The sequence below is a fragment of the Lissotriton vulgaris genome, chromosome 12, assembly GCF_964263255.1.
Source record: "Lissotriton vulgaris chromosome 12, aLisVul1.2, whole genome shotgun sequence".
Lineage (NCBI taxonomy): Eukaryota > Metazoa > Chordata > Amphibia > Caudata > Salamandridae > Lissotriton > Lissotriton vulgaris.
The window spans coordinates 686,171,831-686,192,153 of record NC_141700.1 but is presented as its reverse complement, the minus strand read 5'-3'; the positions used below and the strand labels follow the sequence as shown (position 1 = coordinate 686,192,153).

The window sequence follows — 20,323 nt, the reverse complement described above, 5'->3', positions numbered from 1 at the left end:
AATTATTTGACGAGCTTAGACATGGCCTGTAACAAGCTAGCCCCAATCAAAACCTCCCATCGGAACAGGAAAATACCTTCAGCCCCATGGTTCACTGAAGCCCTTAGGACTCAGAAACAATACTGCAGGAACCTTGAAAGGCAGTGGCGTCGCAATTACAGCCCTGCAGACAAAACGACCTATAAAAATGCTGTTTCCATATATAAAAGACTGATAGTTGCTGAAAAAAGTCTCTACTATACTTCCCAAATCGATCAGGCGAAAAATTCGGCAGGAAAACTATTTCGGGTGGTCACTACTCTGTCCAACCCCCCTGCCCCGTGCCTAGAAGGTTCTCAGTCTTTAGCGGATGCTCTGGCCAGTTTCTTTGAGGAAAAAGTTAGCTCCATTTTCCTTACCTTCTCGCATTCCGCCCCCTCACCCTCTCCTGAGGCACTTCTCATTAATACTTCGCCCATCCTATCATCTTTTGACACCATTGACCAGGATCATATTCAACGCCTGGTAACCAGCATTAAATCCGGATCCCCCCTTGACCAATGTCCCCCTTCTATCCTGAACCTTATCCCAGAAGCAATCTCTCCCGCGTTATCTACCATCTGCAACGCCATGTTTTCAACAGGCATATACCCCTCAGTCTGGAAGGAGGCTATCATTAAGCCACTTCTAAAAAAGCCAACTCTGGACCCTCTTCTTCCCGCAAGTTACAGACCCATCGCCTGTCTCCCTTTCCCAGCCAAGATTTTCGAAAAATCCATGAACATCCAACTTTCGAAGTTCATCAATGACAACAATCTACTTGATGATACTCAGTTTGGCTTCAGACAGGGGCATGGGACGGAGACAGCACTGCTAAAAGCCGCAGATTAAATTAGAGCAACAATGGACATGGGAGGAGCGGCAGTCCTAATACTCCTGGACCTTTCCGCTGCATTTGACACGGTCGATCATGTCACTCTGATCGACCGTGTCTCAGCTCTAGGAATAAGAAGCAAAGCTAAAGATCTGATTGCCTCATTCCTAGCCAATCGCCCTCAGACTGTCAAGATGGGCAATTTCACCTCCCAGACCTTCTCCCTCCCATGCGGTGTTCCACAGGGCTCCTCGCTAAGTCTGACGCTTTTTAATATCTACGTATCGGACTTAGCGAGGGGGATAAAATCTTATGGAATTGCCCTTACCACGTACGCCGATGATAGCCAACTAGTATTATCGGTGCACAACAACGGAGCATCCGTCGCAGCCAACTTTCAGGAGGGAATGAAGGCAATAAGCTCCTGGATGTCATCAAACTGCCTCAAACTTAACTCCGATAAAACGGAGGTGATGACGTTCGGGAGCTTGCAGCCAGCATGGTCCCCTCAGTGGTGGCCACCTCAGTTGGGGCCCCCCCCAACTGGTGGTAAAGGTCCGCAATCTGGGAGTCACTTTTGACAATAAGTTGACTTTCCTCCATCACGCCAACGCCGTTGTATCATCTGCCTTCTATACCCTCAAAAAATAAAAAAAAACTTCTCCCTTACCTACCACAGTCGGCGGGCAAAACACTCATCAGCACCTTAGTGTTTTCAAGAACCGACTATTGCAATTCACTTCTCCTGAATGCTCAGGAGGGGGTTCTCAATAAACTCCAGACAGTGCAAAACGCTGCGGCCAGAACCCTACTATCCATCCCTAAATTTACATCTACCTCCCAGCACATTAAAAAACTGCACTGGCTCCCTATCAGGAGCCGAATCAAATTTAAGGCTCTGTGCATAGCCTACAAAACTCTGAACAACGCAGGACCACAGTTTCTAAAAGAAGCTCTCCGCCCAGTGGAACAACGCAGGACTCTACGATCTTCCTCAGCCTTCTTGCTGAACGTCCCTCGGACAAGAAAGGCCAGCTGGGGAGATAGATGCTTCACGACTGCCACAGCCAAACTGTGGAATACTCTACCACTCCACATCAAAACTGCCCCCACGCTTCTCAAGTTCCGAAAGAGCCTCAAAACATAGCTGTTTTCCTCCTCCTAACTCCCCCGTCATACATAAGTGAGTTCTGTAAACATTAGCGCCGAGACACCCGTATGGGTATTTGCGCACTTTAAAAATCGCAAAAATAAAATAAATAAAATAAATGTGCTACAATAGAAATAGACAGTGTTCTATACCGTTGCATATTCTGATTAGCTGTCGCTGTGCTTAACATTCAGCAAATTCATAGGTTAGCTCCACCAGACAAAATCATAAGGTTAAATTGGATCCATCCGTTTTCATCTTTACAAGTAGTGATAAAATCACTTTGGTTGAAGTCTTTGCCATTACACCCCAACTATAGGCAGTCTAATCTCCGGTCCAGGTTGAACCAGCTCACAGCAATGAAGTCAGTGCCTATGAACATTAAGGAGAGTAGGATAATTGGAGGGATGGATGTACTACTTTTGACACAATGTTCTGGATATATATTTTTGGCATTTAAAACAGAGGAGCACTCTCTTATCCTCCATCTCTTTGATCGCCAAATGGGTATTCAAGATTTTTAACTTGAATGGAAATGACCTTTCTTCTGCACAGAATTTCAACCTCGCTAACTCTTCTTTTTAAGCCTTATCTGTCCTTTCACCTTTCAATATTTATATGCTGTCATTACCCTACATGTCAGGAACATGATCTGCAGTGTAGTCTGCTATGTTATTTATATACTAATAACACAAAGATATCACTGGATCTAGAGTATTAAGAAAAAGGGTTGTGTGGGGACAGGCTTGGGATTGGCAATACTGTAAATGAAGGACAATTGGTTTAAGCAAATGGTGTAGGATAAAAGGTGATATAATTGTCCTACTACTTTGCTGTGCTGATCCTGCTCCCCGATGGTTTAATTGAGTAATAAGGAGGTGACCTTACACACATATCTTTCATGTGGATGTCATGTAAAGGCAGTTATAGATACAGAACAGTTCTATTCGTGAAATCAATATAAAATGTGCCAACTACTCAATAGAATTGATGAAGCTTCCTGGTTAACCCCTTCGCTGCGGCGGCTATTCCGCCGCAGTGCTAAGGGGGCGTGGGGGCCGCGTGCCGTGCCCATGCTGGTGACGGAACCGCTCCGTCACCAGCCGCGGTTGAGCTGTGCTCTTGACGGAGCGGTTCCGTCACGGCCCCGCCCGCTCAATGGAACGCTCAGCGCAGGCACGGAATCCGCGCTGCGCAGGCGTGCCGAGCGGGCCGTGACGGAACCGCTCCGTCATCAGCACAGCACGACCGCGGCTGATGACGGAGTGGTTCCGTCACCAGCAGGGGAGGGTTAAGCACTAAAGCAGTATTGTCGTGTGCAGCAGTCCATGACGGTCAAGTTACCAACCCTAGTAAACTATTTTTCACCAATGTCCATGGCCATATAGATTTGTAGTTTACTTTGTAGGTGTCCAATGTGCAAGGCTGTACAGATGATGTTCAATTGTTCAGCATTAAACATAAAAGGAATCCTTGTTAAACCCTGTGCATGTGAAGTGTAACACAGCTGCAATAAGCGCTGCACTACCAATAGGGACGCTGATATCTAGCTGTGTATTTTGATTGGTTTTATGCTTATTATCTAACCATGGCATAGATTGACTCTAAACTCTCAATCTAGCACTGCCATTTATTGACACAATTGTCATTTGACTCTAAACCTGTGATACCGTCCCTCTTATCCTTTCAAGAAATCAACTAATGTATCGAACACGTCTTTTTTGCCTTCTCTTTAGTCACAGTACAGTCTCTAGAGCTCATTCAAATACCTTCATATAGCTTGAGGAATTAAATCTGCTACATAGTTACTAATGGTTTCAGATGAAATTGTGTCAGCTTCTCCTAGGGTTGTGAATTCACTATTCCATCTTATAAATTGCATTAGTAAGATGCACTGAAATTGAAACCTGAGTAGGCAAAATCAGCAGACACAAGTTCATTATCAAAATGGTTATCAAGATGTTTGGTTGAGTGACAGTGTGCTTCTGCTGCAGAATGCAAGTCTGTTAGCAATGGTATTCCTGGTTGGCTGAGGTATGCACCCAGGCCAGGTAGGAACCACGACTCCAGTCAGTGCAAGCTAGATACACACTCAAATAAAACATTTGCTCACCATTTATAGCTTGGCACAGAGCAGTCAGGCTTATTTAAAGAGGCACCCTGTAAAGTATTTTTGCAACACGCACACAGTAAAACAATGAATACCCACAAAAAGACTAGACAAATGTTTAGGAAAACAGATAATATTTATCTGGGCAAAATGAGACCAAAATGGCATAAATTCAATAAGTAGAAGTTAACATATTAATTTTTAATGATTAAATGCAAAAACAGTGCTTAAAAATCACTAGTGGTCAAAAGGTTACTTGAAATAGCAAGGTACTGGTGCAAATTCAAGGTTCAAGCCAACTGTAGTGGAGGGCAGGATGGCTATAGGACCCACGCAGGGCCGCTGAGAAAGTACCTTGGATGGAACTAAGCTTTCATGCTTAGGCCTCGATGTGTCATTGTTGACCTTCACTGACAGCTGCTAATGAGCTAATATTTTATTCTCTCTCCTAGTTGGTAAGGAGATAAAGGATGAAAAGTAAGCACATAATGCCTGCTCACCATTCACATGGGTAGGTCCATACCCAATGAGGTAATCCAATCAATGTGTGAGAGGTGGGCAGGCATTATGTGCTAACTTTTCATTCTGTTTCATTCCCTGTACAGATACTATGAGTCAAAGATTAAACCGTATGTATTTTGAATTAGGTGGTCACACATTAGTTGTGAATCCTCACTTCATTATACGTTTTTACAAGGAGTGGCATGCATTGGGTGGTCCCCGTGTGGTCCTGAGGAAGAGGTTTAGGAGATACCTCGAAACATGTCGACCGAATATTAGGGACCGTATACACATAACAGTTATATCTTTTCACCACTATTTTATCCTTACCAACTAGGAGCGAGAATAAAATATTAGCTCACTAGCTGGTATTTTTAACATCACATTCACCACTCCACGAACACTGCACTACACATTTCTTCACAAAAAGGTGCTCCTACGTGGTTCCACAAGTTGCAGCAAGCCCCAAGCAGCAGCTGTTTGGGATGGCCCCAATGATGAATCATGTCACCTAGGGGCAACCCTGTGTGAGTGAGGGGACTCAAGAAGAGAATGTTCTTTTCTTTGGACAGGGGTCTTGTTTTTTTGAGCATTCAGCGTAATCCCCATTCCCTTAGTTAGGTTTTTTGAATCTGACATTTACAGATTTTTTGTGAACTACATGTACATTGGAGGGTGAACCTAACCAGTACCTCCTTTTTTGATTGTAGAGGTTCAGTTTAACCAGTGGCAGCTCGCAAAGGGTGTGCTGTGGGGTGGTAGGGCGGGGCAGGGGTGGGTCAGGGTGGATGAAGTAAACTAAGACATATGACTGAATGGAGGAACGTAATAATTACTTTTCTCCGTTCTGTCGTATGTCCGAGTTTACTTAGCCCCACCCTGCCCCTCCCCCGCCCCACCCCACAGAACACCCTATGCGAGCCACCACTGAGTTTAACATCTACAGGTGTCTGATTTGGTAGGGTCAGAGCCCCAGTACTTATACCCAAAACTTCCTTTGATGTAGGGAGTGACTTCAAAGGAACTATCTGAAGTGCAAATGTATCCCTTTCAATTCAGTTATGTCTGTCAGGCTATCTGTGGAGGGTGATCATTCCTTAGGTCGGGGACAGGACACTGCCTGAAGTGTAAGTGACAGCCCCTCCCATTCCTCCCTGCCCAGGGAGACCCATCAGAATGCAAATGAATACAGATGAGTACTCAGAATGCCAATGAGCTTCACGTTCCTGTGTTTGTAGCATTCACCCAACAGAGACATGTATTGGAAACAGGTTGCAAGGCACACAGAGTTGTATGCACAGAGAAATGTCCACTTTCTAAATGTGGCATTTCCAAAACAGTAATGTTAAATGCACCTTCACCAGTAAGGAGGATGTGTCATTTTCTTTCCAAACATATGAAACATGAGAAATCTACTCTTCTGTGATCAACAGCTTGAAAGTGTATTGAGGAATTACCAATGCTAGCCTATGAGATAAGTAGGCCTCACAGTAATAAAAAAACAAATAGGCTGTTTCTCACTATCAGGATATGCAAAACATACCAGTGAATTACCTAACTTTCATTTACCCAGCACCCTGCCCTTAGGGCTACCTAGGGCCTACCATAGGGGTGACGTATGTGTAATAAAAGGGAAGTTTCCAGCTTGACAAGTAGTTTTAAAGCCAAGTTGAAGTTAAAGTAAACTGCACACACAGGCCATGCAGTGGCAGACCAGAGACATGTTTAAAAGGCTACTTCTGTGGCTGGCACAATCAGTGCTGCAGGCCCACGAGCAAAAGACACATAATTTATATTTACGGGCTCTGGATATATGGGATAGAGCTTTAGAAGGGGCTTGCAGGTAAATCAAATATGCCAAACAGGTGTAAACCACTTTTTCCATGTTTATAGGAGAGAGCTCATGCACTTTAGCACTGGTCATCAGTGGTAAGTTACTCAGAGTGCTAAAGCCAACAAAAAGAAGGTCAGAAAAAGAAGAGGAGAAAGGCAAATGTTTTGGTGTGAGCCTTCAGAGAGGGCCATTTCCCAAGAGTCCTACCTAGCCCACATCTATGTATTTCCAAGCATTTATATAATCATGCATATTTCATTACTGTTGGGAGACATCAATTTAAAATCAAATTAGACATGCCTTTTACAAGGATCCTTTTATTTTGCAGGTACAATAGTGATGAGCATGACTGCTTTTGATGCCGATGACCCCACAACTGATAACGCTATTCTGCGTTACAATATCTTACAACAGAAACCAGATAAACCTTCCCCAAACATGTTCTACATTGATCCTGAAAAGGGAGACATTGTTACTGTGGTATCACCTGCATTGCTGGACCGAGAGGTGAGTCCCCATTATGTTTGAAATTCCTATTTTCAAATTCAATCTTTGTATCACCACAGAGTGAATGTTTCTGTAAAGAAAGTTAGCTGCACACCACAACCATGGGGAGGATCTTTGTTTATTTATTGTTTAATCAATATATTTTATATGGTATGGTATTAAAATGCTTGTAAATGTATTACACAAATGCAACACATTGAGATAATTCCAAATGATGCAACCAGAGATGTTTGTCCATTATGAAGGAAATGCAGATGTATAATAATGGCTGGGTTATGTTTACTGTTCAGTGTGTGGGCACTTGTGTATTTGGATTTTACATCATGGAAAATATGGCAGTCTACAGAAGGTATATTTGTTATTTGCAATTTGAAATTTATTCCGGAGACTGTACAGTAAGTGAACACAGTTTCTTGTATTACGTAACTTTTTGAGGCATTGATTGCCTTTACTTTGTAGGCTTAAAACAGAAGATGTGAGTAACACAATTTGGTTACAATATTTTGTTACACAATTGTCACAAACTATTATTCTATAAGATAAGGATCAATAAGACAATTCAATATTATAGAACATTCGTTTACTGTCAGTAAATTGGATGGATTGCTAGCCATCTTTATAGTCATTTGTTTATTTTTCTTTTGTATGGGAAATATGATGAGATTTATTTTTTTACTAATTGCTTGCTAGTTTATGATATATGTTAAAGGGGTGGGTGTATAAGGTCAAACTCTATTGTGCACAGTGTGCCATCATTGCATAAGAGGATCCGACCCCTTCATCAGATAACTGTGTTAATTATTCTATTAAACCATTCTCTCACTTTCACCAACCTGTATAACAGGCTTCAATAGTTGATGCATAGTAAAGGGTAAAATAGGATTTGCTGAATTTACAGATTTGATTAAACAATTCTACTAAGCAATTTTCCATTAAATGAAGAGTATTCATAAATCTTCCATGGAACAAAACTTGTTAAGAAGGTTCAGGACCATCAGAGGCCACGTAAAGAGTTATTTTTTCTTGCCTTAAAAATCAAGTAATTTCTTGAATATATGTTGAAAACCTGTCACAACTTCAGGTCTCATGGATGAACATTGCATACAGATACCTTACACCAACTCTTTCTCGATGATTCTGACTTGCATGGATACTGCCTTTTAGTTTACCAATATAGATGTGTGTTGCAATGTGTTTTTTGGCTCTGACTCAAAGAAATGTTTATACAAATCTTTGTCTGAAAATGCATGTTAGACACTGGGTTGTGTTTAGGAAACATTTTAGGATTTTATAGAATTATCCATGATCAGAGGCAAACAACGTATCCTGTTAGTAGACAATACTTTATCATGTAGATTGGTGTTATCAATCTGCTCATCTACAGCCATGTTATGGTGGCTGAGTAGTGCACCATAGAAAGCATTAATCAAAATCAGTCACACTTACTCGAAAAGCTAAGTCCTTCAAAATAGACCTGCTAAAATAGTGCTCCAAAATAATTCTGTTACCAGTAGCCTTTCTCTAAGGGTATAACCTCAGCCAACCCTCAATCAATTACATGTAGAAATGCCCTGAAAATAAATTAATGGCTTTATTGAAAAAGCGAATAGTTACTTAGTTACACATATGGTGTCCATGTATATTGTTCTGCATGAAAAAAACAGGGCAACATTCAGTAGATTTAAAGATTTCCAGAGTTTTCTTCTACAAGCAAATTCTTTATACCTGTCCACAGCGCTAGGACATCAGTCGTGCAAATCAAATAACAACCAATATATGTATTTGTCTAACATAGGTATCAATCATGCATGATGCTGTTTTGCCCTTTCATTCCATTCTCTATATGATTAAATACCCAACTTCCAAATTATTTTAAGGTCAGCTGTTAACAAATGAACTTCATTAAAAAACTATTACTGCAACTCATTTTTTGTTAGCTTTCCTTACAGTGAACTAGGTTGGCAGATCTGATGTGCTTTGTGGTTTCTCTTTCTCTCATTCTGCGTGCTATAACAGCCATTGTTCTTAGGAATGTTTTTTAGCCTGGGTTTGGCAGTGCACCAAAGCGGCTTTCTGATCATTCCCTTTCCCCAAGTGAATATAAAAGGTTTTTTCACATATTTTGCTGAATGTATTGTTTGGTTCAAGATATGTGCGAGTATTAAACCATAATAATAATTTTGGTTGTAAATTTGGATTTCATATGTTTCCTTTGTTTTTAAGATAAATTATAAAATTCTGCCCTCCACATTCTAGTAATAGATATAACCTGCTGGATGGTGAATGTAGGTAGTAACTTACGATAAAGTAGTCAGACATATATTTCAGTATGGCCTAATTTTTTAGATGGTAATAGAATGTAATGCCTCCACAACACTATGACCACAAATAACATTTGCGATGAATAAGCATGAAGCTTATTATGTAAAGAATTTTTTAAAATCTGATGCAACTCACATGCATTCTTGTATTTACTCAAAGCCTATCTTTAATTGTTTGAATTGGACATGTTTGGATATTTAATTATAGGATAAATGATGGTAATACATATACCAGAGGGTCACTGCTCCTAAGAGAATACAAAAGCTGTTGTTTTAGAGAGAAGAGAAGGATAGTCAAGGTGACTTTTACTTGGTTTCCTCACACATCCCAAGGGATGTCATGCTTCATCATAGGGCGGTGCTCCTCATCGGGCTGGTGCTGCAGTGCCCTACAGGTCCCCTGAAGGGCCGCTTTTGCAGAGATCTTTGTTTTTACGCCGTATGATGAGTGCAAGGTAGTGCTTGTGGAGTGATGAGTGAGTTTAAAAATGGATAAAGGGTGTCTGTACCAATTAGATTTAATAATAAAAATTAATCCGTCACAATTAAAAAAACAAAAGGTTGTGGCTGCTGGAGGGTTATAATGGCCCTAAGGAGCTTTGATGTGCTATGCAAGAGTGTGAGTGAGATAGTATATAGATTAGGCCAACATGTTTTGCAATCTTGATGGCCTCAGCAGGAAATCCCTAGCACTTCTTCAGGACCAAAAGAAAAGGTTACACAAAGTGATAATGTATTAGAGATGGCCTCCTTGAATGAAGTAGTGCCACCAGTAGGACCATGGTGGTGGTGCAATCTAAAAAGACAAGAGGGAGAGGGGCGGAGGGTACAGACAGACAGAACTAAGAATCCTAGTTAGTCATGTCTCTGGTGTATAAATCCAAATACACCCATATGGTCCCTTATATTTAGGCCATGCTAACATATCTGGCCTCCAACAGGTAGACCAGACTCGGTCTCTGAGATGGCTCAGCAAGTGAGGCCATGGTATTAAAAACAATGGGGAGATAATCGGAATTAATACAAACAGGCATTGAGGTAAGGACATCACAGCATGTTATCACAATTAGTAATAGAGTGGTTATATCATAGTCTTTAGTACGCACATCTACTCTGTTAAAAATGAGATGCCATATACCAGCATATTTACAGAGAAATATCAAGGATATTGCAGAGTATGACAATCAAGGCAGGCTTTAAACAATTTAAAGTCAATCGTTATCAGTATTTTTCCATTAATGAAAAATCATTAATGTGAAAGTGATTTTTGCCCTGTGGAAGGGGGGAGAGGGAGGGTGGATAGGAAAAGAGGAACTTCTTACCAATGGGACATAAGAGGTAGCCCCCATGAGTCAAACGAGAGGGTGCATTCTGTAACAATCTGTATTGGAAAATATGACAGTTACCGTTGTGTGTATTTCATAGCGTAAAGTGATCGCGTTGTAAAAGCCTGGAAGGTACTTAAAATTATGGCGAAAGGCACAAGCTGTCGCACCTCCCAATCCTTTAGAGTGCTTGTAGATGGTTGACGGTGGATTGCCCCCAAGTGTTATAGTGTTCGGCTTCGAGAAACGACTACCGGAGTCACCGGCAGCCGGCGTGCCATCGGGACATCAATGGCCGCCATCTTGGAACAGTGGATAACTGCTGATTTAGGCAACCCTGTGTGTATTTGTTTTAGTGTTCAAAACAAGGCCTATGGAGATTTGTCAGTAATTTTCCACCCAACAAGTGATGTTATGAGGAATAGATAGCAGAATGACAGTATCTGTAATTCAAAACAGTGGCTTCAATGTCTATATTTAAGCCAAAGAATGTGGAAAGTAGCAGACAGAATTACACATCAACGAATGCTGCGAAAGTAGAGTGAAACAAACAGTAACAGAAAGAGATGACAGATTGTGTAATCCCTAAAAAAAGTAAGTAGCAGGTGGATTAGGGGCAGAAAAATGGCCCAGTCGTGTTGGGGGGGGGGGGGGGGGGTAGAAGGATAAAAATGTCTTAACATCAACTTCGCAGTGCTATGGGCTCCTTCTCCACATGAGATATGAGTTTTCAACCTGTAAATTTAAGGTCCATGCTTATAGTTTATAAAGAACTGACTCTGTGTAGAATGGAAAATGAGACACAGAGTGGGGAGATATCTACTGATAGTTTGTTGAGTGAGACAATATATGGAGCAGATAGACCTGAATGGAAAGTGCTACTGTAGTTCAATCCAGGGTATATCATTGTTCATGCCATGGATATACCAAGGGCTGCTGTTCACCAGGGGGCCTCAATTAAAGGTCAAGAAGGTCGCATGCAGCTCCCAGGCGTACTTTGAGTATCACTGGCTTAAAGATTTGTTATTTTTCAAAATTGGTCAGGTGTCTATTTGTAGTGTTTTCACTGTGTTACTGTGAGCTGTATCTACAAAGGCATACATATTGCCTCTGAGATAGGCCTGGCTGCTCGTGACAAGCTATCAAGGGAGTGAGCAGTGTTTATCTTGGGTGAGTAACTCCCTTACCCTGACTAGAAGGAAGTGTCCCTACTAGGACAGGGTGCATACCACCGCCACCACTAGAGACCCCATTTCTAACAACCAGTATGCCGGTTAATGTTTTTGATGCAACCCATTTATTGGCATCTGGTTTAACATCAAGTGTAACTTGATTGACAGGTCACATTCATTTTAGGCCGTCCCAAGACACTTTTCTAAAGCTGGACATACAACAAACCAAGCATGTGCTCTTCTGTGAGTAAAGTTCTATTTCCATGCCTAGTTTAAATATTAGAGAAAACGGTGCAAAGGGAATTAAAATGAGGAATGTCACATTTTTGACTTCCCTTTTTTTTGCTTCCCTCCCCCCAAGCTCCTCACATAATGATGTATCTTGTTAATCACAATTCAGATTAATTTTTTTGGGAACATTTATTGCAGATTCTTCACCGCGCATTATAGGTATTATGAAAGAAAAAGAAAACCTTTTCTATGGAAACGCTGAACTAACCATAACTGCAGATGCACTATCACCGCCTCTGAAATATAAAATTACATTTCAATTTCGAAAATGATTGAAAAATCTACTAGGACATGGCAATTTCATTATGTATGATTCCATAATGCATTATCCTCTCAGAAAGCAATATTTTAAAATCGAAAATGAAACACAACTGAACTCCCCATTCACTGCAAAATCTGCAATTCAAGATTCCTTGTCAGAAGCTTCATTTCTGCTTGACTCTAATTATCCCAATTACTCTCAGTATTTCTATGCACACAATGCAAACAACCTCGAGGTCAGTGTAATTTAGAGATAATTGTAAAATCAATACCACTAGATGAACATACTACTCTTCCAAGAAAGTTTCAAAGGTGACTATTGATTCATGAGACATTGATGACACTTTTATTGGCAAAGTCAATTTGAGAACAGACATTGGCTGTGGAGGTGATGCTTTCTCAGTAATGGCCTTTGAGCACTTTCTGTAATTACATACCATTTGTTTATGCATGTTTACCTCCAACAGATTGATCCTGTGACATCCTTCAGTCTAGTATGAACTCGTTTTTCTTGTATTTAATGATCCAGGTTGTCTTTGGAGACAGGGAGTTTGAGGTGTTTTACTTTGCGCCATAAACGTCTCATTCTTTATGGTTCTGTTCGCTGAAAGTGGTAGTTGTAGTTGATTATCAGTGTTTCACCTGTGCTCACATGCACAGCATTTACAGGCTCATAAAGAGAAAGGTTAAGTGTTCTTCAATTCCAGTACCCTTCCCTGTACTCTATATGGCGTCCCAGCAAAGTGCTTTATGAACAACTGATTTATGTTTTTGCGTTCATCTCTGTTCATCTGTTAACCTACTTTATTGTAATTTGAGACCATTTTCCACTGTTTTTTGCACACCATAGATTCAACAAATTAGTGGGTTGGTGATATATTGATTCTTCCGCGATCTCAGAAGCTACATTAATTGCATTTAGACTAATTTGCGGTTTACATTTTGGTTTGTTCGCATTTCCATTTGCTTTGTTCTTTTACTCCACAGCAACTCAGCTCCCTTTGGCTTATGTGTTTTTTTTACCAAATCTTAATTTAAATGTGATAAATAATTGATTTTGTACTCTGATTTCAGGCTACACCACTCCTGTTACCTTTTAAATGTGTTATTCCATTCATTATACATGCATCCCTAAGCACTATCAATCATCTACGTTGACCCTCTTCATCTCCACCATTGAATTGGAATGTTCCTTATTATCTATCATATTTCCTTGAGTTTACATGAAAACAAATTGAATGACAAGAAAATATGACCAATTCTCAGGTTTGAGACCACAGCCACTGGGTTAGACTGTTCTTTTAATGGGCCTAATCTTTGCCAGTTAATTTAGTGGTGTATTTCTGCTCATTACTTTATTGGGATTATTAGTGAATATAGGCACATCTTTTAGGGGTTTACACTGAGTCAGTAGCTTTATAGCCCCTACCTGTTCCTGACGTTTTTCTACCCCTGCCTTGTTGCTCCCCGCTCTTCTTGACAGCCCCCCTACCTCCGAGGACTACCAGTGACCGAATCAGATTCACCCACGTCACAGAACTCTACTGGACCGACCACACCATTGTTCACTTTATCATCTCTGATGCACAACATACCTTCACCAAGAACCTCAGTGCCACCCACCACAGCTGGGGCAAGGTAACCGGGATACAGTGGACACCGGTCCTCAGTATCACACAACCCAAGACTTCAGGAGACCATCCAGAACTTCTCTGCCTGGATCGCTGTTAGAAATGGAGATTCTGGTTGGCCAGAGTATGAACCTACATCAAGCAGAACCTCTAGTTAGGGCAAGTAAGTTGTACATCAAAGAAAACCTGTGCTCACCCCCGGTTGTGTGGCACAGAGCACTCAGGCTTATCCCCGGAGGCAATGTGTAAAGCGTTTGTACAAAACACTCACACCAGTAACAAAATGAACACACCACAAAAGAGACTACACACCATGTTATATAAAATATAGTATATTGTACATAACATAGACCCAAATAACATGAATCATAAATAGTATATACTAGCCAAATCAATCAGTACGGATTATCCTGACAAAGCAAGAATTAAAATGACATAATCCTAACATCAGGGCAAGAAATGCAGCAGGTTATAGAGAGGTGCATGAATCAATGATACTGGGCACATCTTGCTGTCCTAAATAAATACTTATTATCCTGACACTACCAGAATCAAAATGACATACATTAGGATATTTAGGGCATGTAATGCGATTACGCTTAGAAGTAAACATTAGGCACTGGACCATTAGGTTTCATAGGGTAATTCCATGTGGCCCAAGTTCCTATCAAGGAGCGAGTGCCTCTATCGAGGTCTCACCCCATCATGCTGAGAACACTTAAAGTTCCAATGCGAGATGGACCCACCAGGGATATCCTGGCTTCACCGGCAAATGAATTAGGAAACAGAGCCATTTGCGAAGAAAGTGCAAATCCAGAACTTGCTCAGGGAATAATGTGTGGACTGAGATCAATCGCCAACAAAGCCTCTCAGGTCCGGCAACACCATGCTGTAAGTTGAAATTCACTGGGGCAAGAGCTTTGCAATTATTCAGATGGCTTAGGGTCAAAAAGTACTCAAGGGAGCCGCCAAACCAATGACAGCCTCTGGTGTTGTGCTCAGGCCTCTTGGGCTGGTGCTCAGTGACAGCACCGTCTTCTGACAGTGTACTCTGGATTCCGGCCAGGCTAGTGATCCTGCACTGCTGCTCGGCTGCCAGAAGCCCCATGAGGGCCATTGTGACAGGGCGGCTGTTGACCACAGCAGGAGACAGGGTGAGGGCAACGCTGTGCTCATCAACCCTCAACGGAACGGGTTTGGCAAGCGGAAGGCTCCTGAAATTAAAAGCTCACTGTGCATGGATGAACCATAAATGAAAAGAGCTCCTCAAGCACTAAGAGGCAATAAAGCTCTCACCATACGCTAAGTACCTCCTTCTGGTATAGAGCAGAGTGAACACTCTACCCATGCTTGGCGCCAGCCGAGAAGTGAAAATATCAAGTGCTCTCTATGCACTGGTTGCTTTTATAAGGTCAAAAGAAAGATAAAGTGATCACTGCACGCCAAGTTGAAAACAAGACTGGAAGCTAAGGAACTTGAATCTGTGCTCCCCGTGTGCTGGGATCCTTTTGAGGCACTTGAGAGCCATGAAGGGGCAGGCAGGTTGGCAGAGGAAGCAGGTAGCTTTATTTCAATTCCTCCTGGCAACGCAGCTAGGGCTAAAAGTTCCCAAAGTCAGGGAACAGCTGGCAGCAGGGCAACATGCAGAAAAACAATCCAGTGAGTTATTTAAGCCACCCATCAAGTAGCAGGTAGCAGGGTAACAACTGTACAAATGAGTCCTTCGTACAGTGCAGCAATCCTTCAGAGTTCAATAAGTGCTCTACAAACATGGGGTAAGAGCCCTTGTATTATACTCAAAATGTTTTTGATCTTGAGGGCACTTCAAAAGAATTCTTACAAGTGCACAACACTCCCTTTCAATGCCAGCCCTGGCTCCAGAGGTACGAGCCATTTGTGTGAGGACAGGATACAGCCTATACAGATGATTGTGCACCTGCCTTCCTTTCTCCCAGCCCCGGAAGACTATCAGTATGCAGATGGATGCAGATGCCTCCCTTGTTACACCTAGCCCTTGCTGTGTTAAGGCTGTCCAGAAAGTATGCACAAAGCGTAGCTGTCAACCAGGACCCGACGTGGATTGAAGTCAGGCTGAAAAGCACATAAAGTTATAAGCACAGAGAAATGCCCACTTTCTAAACGTGGTATTTCTAAAATAGCAGTAAAATATCCACCTACACCAGTAAGCATGATTTATTACTACCAATCTATCATACAAAGTGGTACCCCTTAATAGTTAATTTGTGTGGTCTGGGAGAAAATGGGAAACAAAAATAAATATATATACACACAACCTCCCACTCGAACAACCTGTAATATGAAAGGGCTATATTATGTTCTAACGGGCTGTCCCTTTGTTATGAATATCAGTAGGTATAACAGAGATACATTAAATCATATCTTTATGTGTTGTCTTCCTTCATAGGTATATTGCAAAATTAGTAGACTATATTTTTCATTTTAGTTTTTTTAGGTATTATAAAACCATAATTTATTTTTGTTCATATGAAAAATGCAAATCATAAATAATTCAACATTAATACAATTTTCATAACTGTGCAAATAAAGCATTATTATGCAGTTTTTACATGCAGATTAACATGTTTGAGCATATCCCCTTACCATTATCACATATACACTAACCTCACATACAGCCATTGCATACCAGACATCCACATACACACATCACATTCATTATTTTCCAGTTTAAATATGTCTTGCAACAAAAAATTCATAGCAAAAAAATCCTTAATTATTATCTATGGTTATGCCGCCAACTGGATAGTACTCAGGCCTACGCACGTTTCAGTGGATAAATGTACTTGAATCCACCTTCCTCAGGACCACTTGCTATCTTTAAATTAAGGCAGCAGAGGTTGGTTGAGGGATCAATAGATCTAAATTCGGTTGATGTGGATTACACAGAAGCAGGCCTGAATACCCGAGATGTATGCCTTGCGAGGTATTTTCGATTGGTAAAAATGTTCTCCTGTGTTGAAGTTGCTCCAACTTGACTTGAGTATTTCACTTATGTGTCTTTAGTACTCTTTACTTGTGGGGGCTCATTTGACAGTATAACTGCTGCCCACTAGATGTGCCAATGTTTATTTGGCGGCTATGCAGAGTCCAGTGTTTTTGTCAGACTGCACTTTTGTACGCTTTTGTGAGACATGTCTTCTCTCCCCAGCTACCAAAACGCCACTGGCCCGCCAACTCAGGTAGAAGGAACCTAAACATGGCAGTGCTACTCCTTTTTGATCAGGAATTAACATTTAAACGCATATAAGGGAATTCCAATGGTAGCCTATGAGAGGAGTAGGCCTCACAGCAGTGGGAAACCAAATAGGCTGTTTGTCACTATCAGCACATGCCACACAATAAAGGCCCAGGTCCTACCTTTTGCGTACACAGCACCGTGCCCATAGGGCTACATAGGACCTACCATAGGGGTGACGTATATGTAGTAAAAGTGAAGTTTAAGGCTCAGCAAGTAGTTGTAAATGCCAAGTCAATGTGGCAGTAAACTGAGCATGCAGGCTCTGTGGTGGTAGGCCTGAGACAGGTTTGAAAGGCTCCTTCTGTTAGTGGCACCATCCGCTCTGCAGGCCCACTAGTAGCATTTAATTTACAAGCCCTAGGTGTATGGTATACCACTTTACAAGGGACATACAAGTAAAACAATCATACCATGCTTTAGAGTGACAGCACATTCAAATTAGCACTGATTAGCAGTGGTAAAGTGCCAACAGTCCTAAAGCCAATACAAGGAGCACCTTAAAATAGGCGGAAGAAGGCAAAATGTTTGAAGGTAAACCTGCAAAAACGACCAGGCCAAAAAAATCATCAAGTGCACCAACAGGGTTGCCCTGCTCAACCCAGCAATAGCCAACAAAACTTCAAAACAAGCCAGCTGGTACACCCAGAGCTCAGAGCCAGCAAGAGCAACTATCCCTGACTCAAGAAGCAATGGTGCATAACCAAGGACCCCTCAGAGAGAGGAACTCTTCAAAATAGTGAAGGAGTTCTTCAACCAGACAGCCACAGAGAACACCATCCACTCTTCACAAGAACTCTGTGACTCTCTCTTAAACTACTCCCACAGCACGATTTCCTCAATCTACAACAACTCAACAACTTTGACCCACAACCCACCACCCTCAGCCTCGACAATCTCAACCAACTAGCAAACACCAGCCAAACAATCACCACCTGGTCTCTGTTCACCTCTCAGACCACCACAGCCATCATGACATCATCAACTCCGGGGTGCCCACTAGCCCCTGCCCTCTCCATCTCTACAAGCTCGGAGCCCACCCAATCAGCACAGAACTCACCAGCATCCTCAATACCTCCAACTCCACAGCAACACGCAGAAGTCAGACCCCTCCTAAAGAAACCCTCTGCTGCCTCCAACGACCTCAAAACTTACAGACTGACCCCCCTGCTCCCCTACCCAGTCAAAGTACTCAAGAAAGTCATCAACCAACAGTTCATCAAACACCTGGAATAAAACCACCTAATCGAAACCTCACAATCAGAGTTCCAGGCCAACCACAGCACTGAGACTGCACTGATTGCTGCCGCAGATAAAATCAGAACTCTTCTTGACCGTGGAGAAACCGTGGCCCCAATCCTCCTTGACCTCTCTGCTGGGTTTGACAGAGTTTCCCGCCACACCCTCTACAACATCAGCATACAGCAAAGCTCCCTCAATTGGATCACTTCTTTTCTCACAGGATACACACCAAACATCCGACTGACCCCTTTCACATCCACACCTAAGGACATCATATGCAGCTTGTCCCTCAGCTCCACACTGTTCAACATCTACATGACTCCCCTCGCAGATGTTGTTGGATCCCACAGACTCAACATAATCTCCTATGCAGATGACACTCAACTTATCCTCTCACTCACCAAGGACCCTGCCAATGCCAAAACCAACTTCTGCAATGCCATGAACAACATTGTCAATTGGATGAGAGACAACTGCCTCAAACTCAGCTCTGACAAAACAGAAGTACAGATCTTTGGGAACAATGCCTCCATATGGGACCACAGCTGGTGGCCAGCAGGACTCGGGCCAACACCCACAACGACAGACCATTCATGCAACCTGGGCACCATCTTTGATAGCCAAATGGCCATGAAACAAGTCAACACAGTAGCCTCCTCCTGCTTCTACACCCTTTGCATGCCCTAAAGAATTTTCAGTTGGATACCAATCAACACCAGAAAGACTGCCATGCATGCCCTCGTAACCAGTCACCTCAACTACAGCAATGATCTCTGCACCAGAATTTCACCCAGGACCTCTGAAAACTCGTAAACATACAGAACACCGCAGCCAGACCCATCCTGTATCTCCCCGAATTGACCCACATCACCCCCACCTCAGAAACCTCCACTGGCTCCCCTCGAGTTCAAGATCCTCACACATGCATAAAAAGCCCTAAATGACCAAGGACCATCCTACATCAATCATCAACTGAACTTCCACCTGCCTGCAAGACACCTGCACTCTGCCTCACTTGCCCTCACACACACCCAGTGCAGTGAGGCCGCTCCTTCTTCTATATCGCTGACAAGTCCTGTAAGAGCAGCCCCTCCATCTCCGAAAGGCACCATCCCTGGCTTCAGAAAGAAATTCAAAACCCTCAGCACCCATATACCTCTAGGGGAGACAGTGCTTTGCTATACAAATGCTGATTGATTGACGATTGAAGTTATGCATTTTCGTGGACTTAGCCAGCCTACTCTGCTAATAGCTCTAATTTCATCTAGACTTAAAAATGTCCACTGCATTTATTCCATTCTTTCCACTCTTATCATTGAAAGACTCAAGTTACTCTGGTTAATGGTTTCATCACCAAGAGCCACTATTCATTGCATCTAAATTCCATCACTGCGTCCTAGTCAGGAACCTTCATCCTTACATTGAAATCCTCCATTCTAACCCAGAGGCTCATAGGTGAGTTAGGGCTGGAAGTCCTTTTGATGTACACATTTCAGTATTGTGGAATCTCATATCCACCTGGATACTAAACTTTTAGACTTTATAACCTAACCCTAAGTCATTTAAATTGAGGCATTTCACCGTCAATCTGCTTGGTGGTAAATAAATGCTTTAAATGACTGCATACTTAATTGAATCATATATGATTATTAAAATTGCTGCAGTGTAATAAAAATACCAACTACTGCTATTATTATTATTTCTTTTTTGTAGCTAATATTATTTTCCATTGTCATCTTCAGGAACTTCAAAGCAATATACAACTTGTAAAAGAGAACAGTGTATACCTCAAACATGGCCTCTTAAGAATGGTTGCTTTAAATATGGACCTTTCATGTTTGTCCTCAAGGA

At 42.0% G+C, this 20,323-nt stretch overlaps 1 protein-coding gene across 1 annotated transcript in view; it reads left to right on the top strand.

The window, feature by feature from the left end:
* CDH13 (cadherin 13) overlaps window positions 1-20,323 on the top strand; it is a 2,285,705-nt gene that overhangs the window by 1,376,186 nt on the left and 889,196 nt on the right. The window contains exon 7 of the mRNA XM_086945882.1: window positions 6,777-6,955. Coding sequence (XP_086802008.1) covers window positions 6,777-6,955 — 179 coding nt within the window. The remainder of the gene's footprint in view (window positions 1-6,776; window positions 6,956-20,323) is intronic.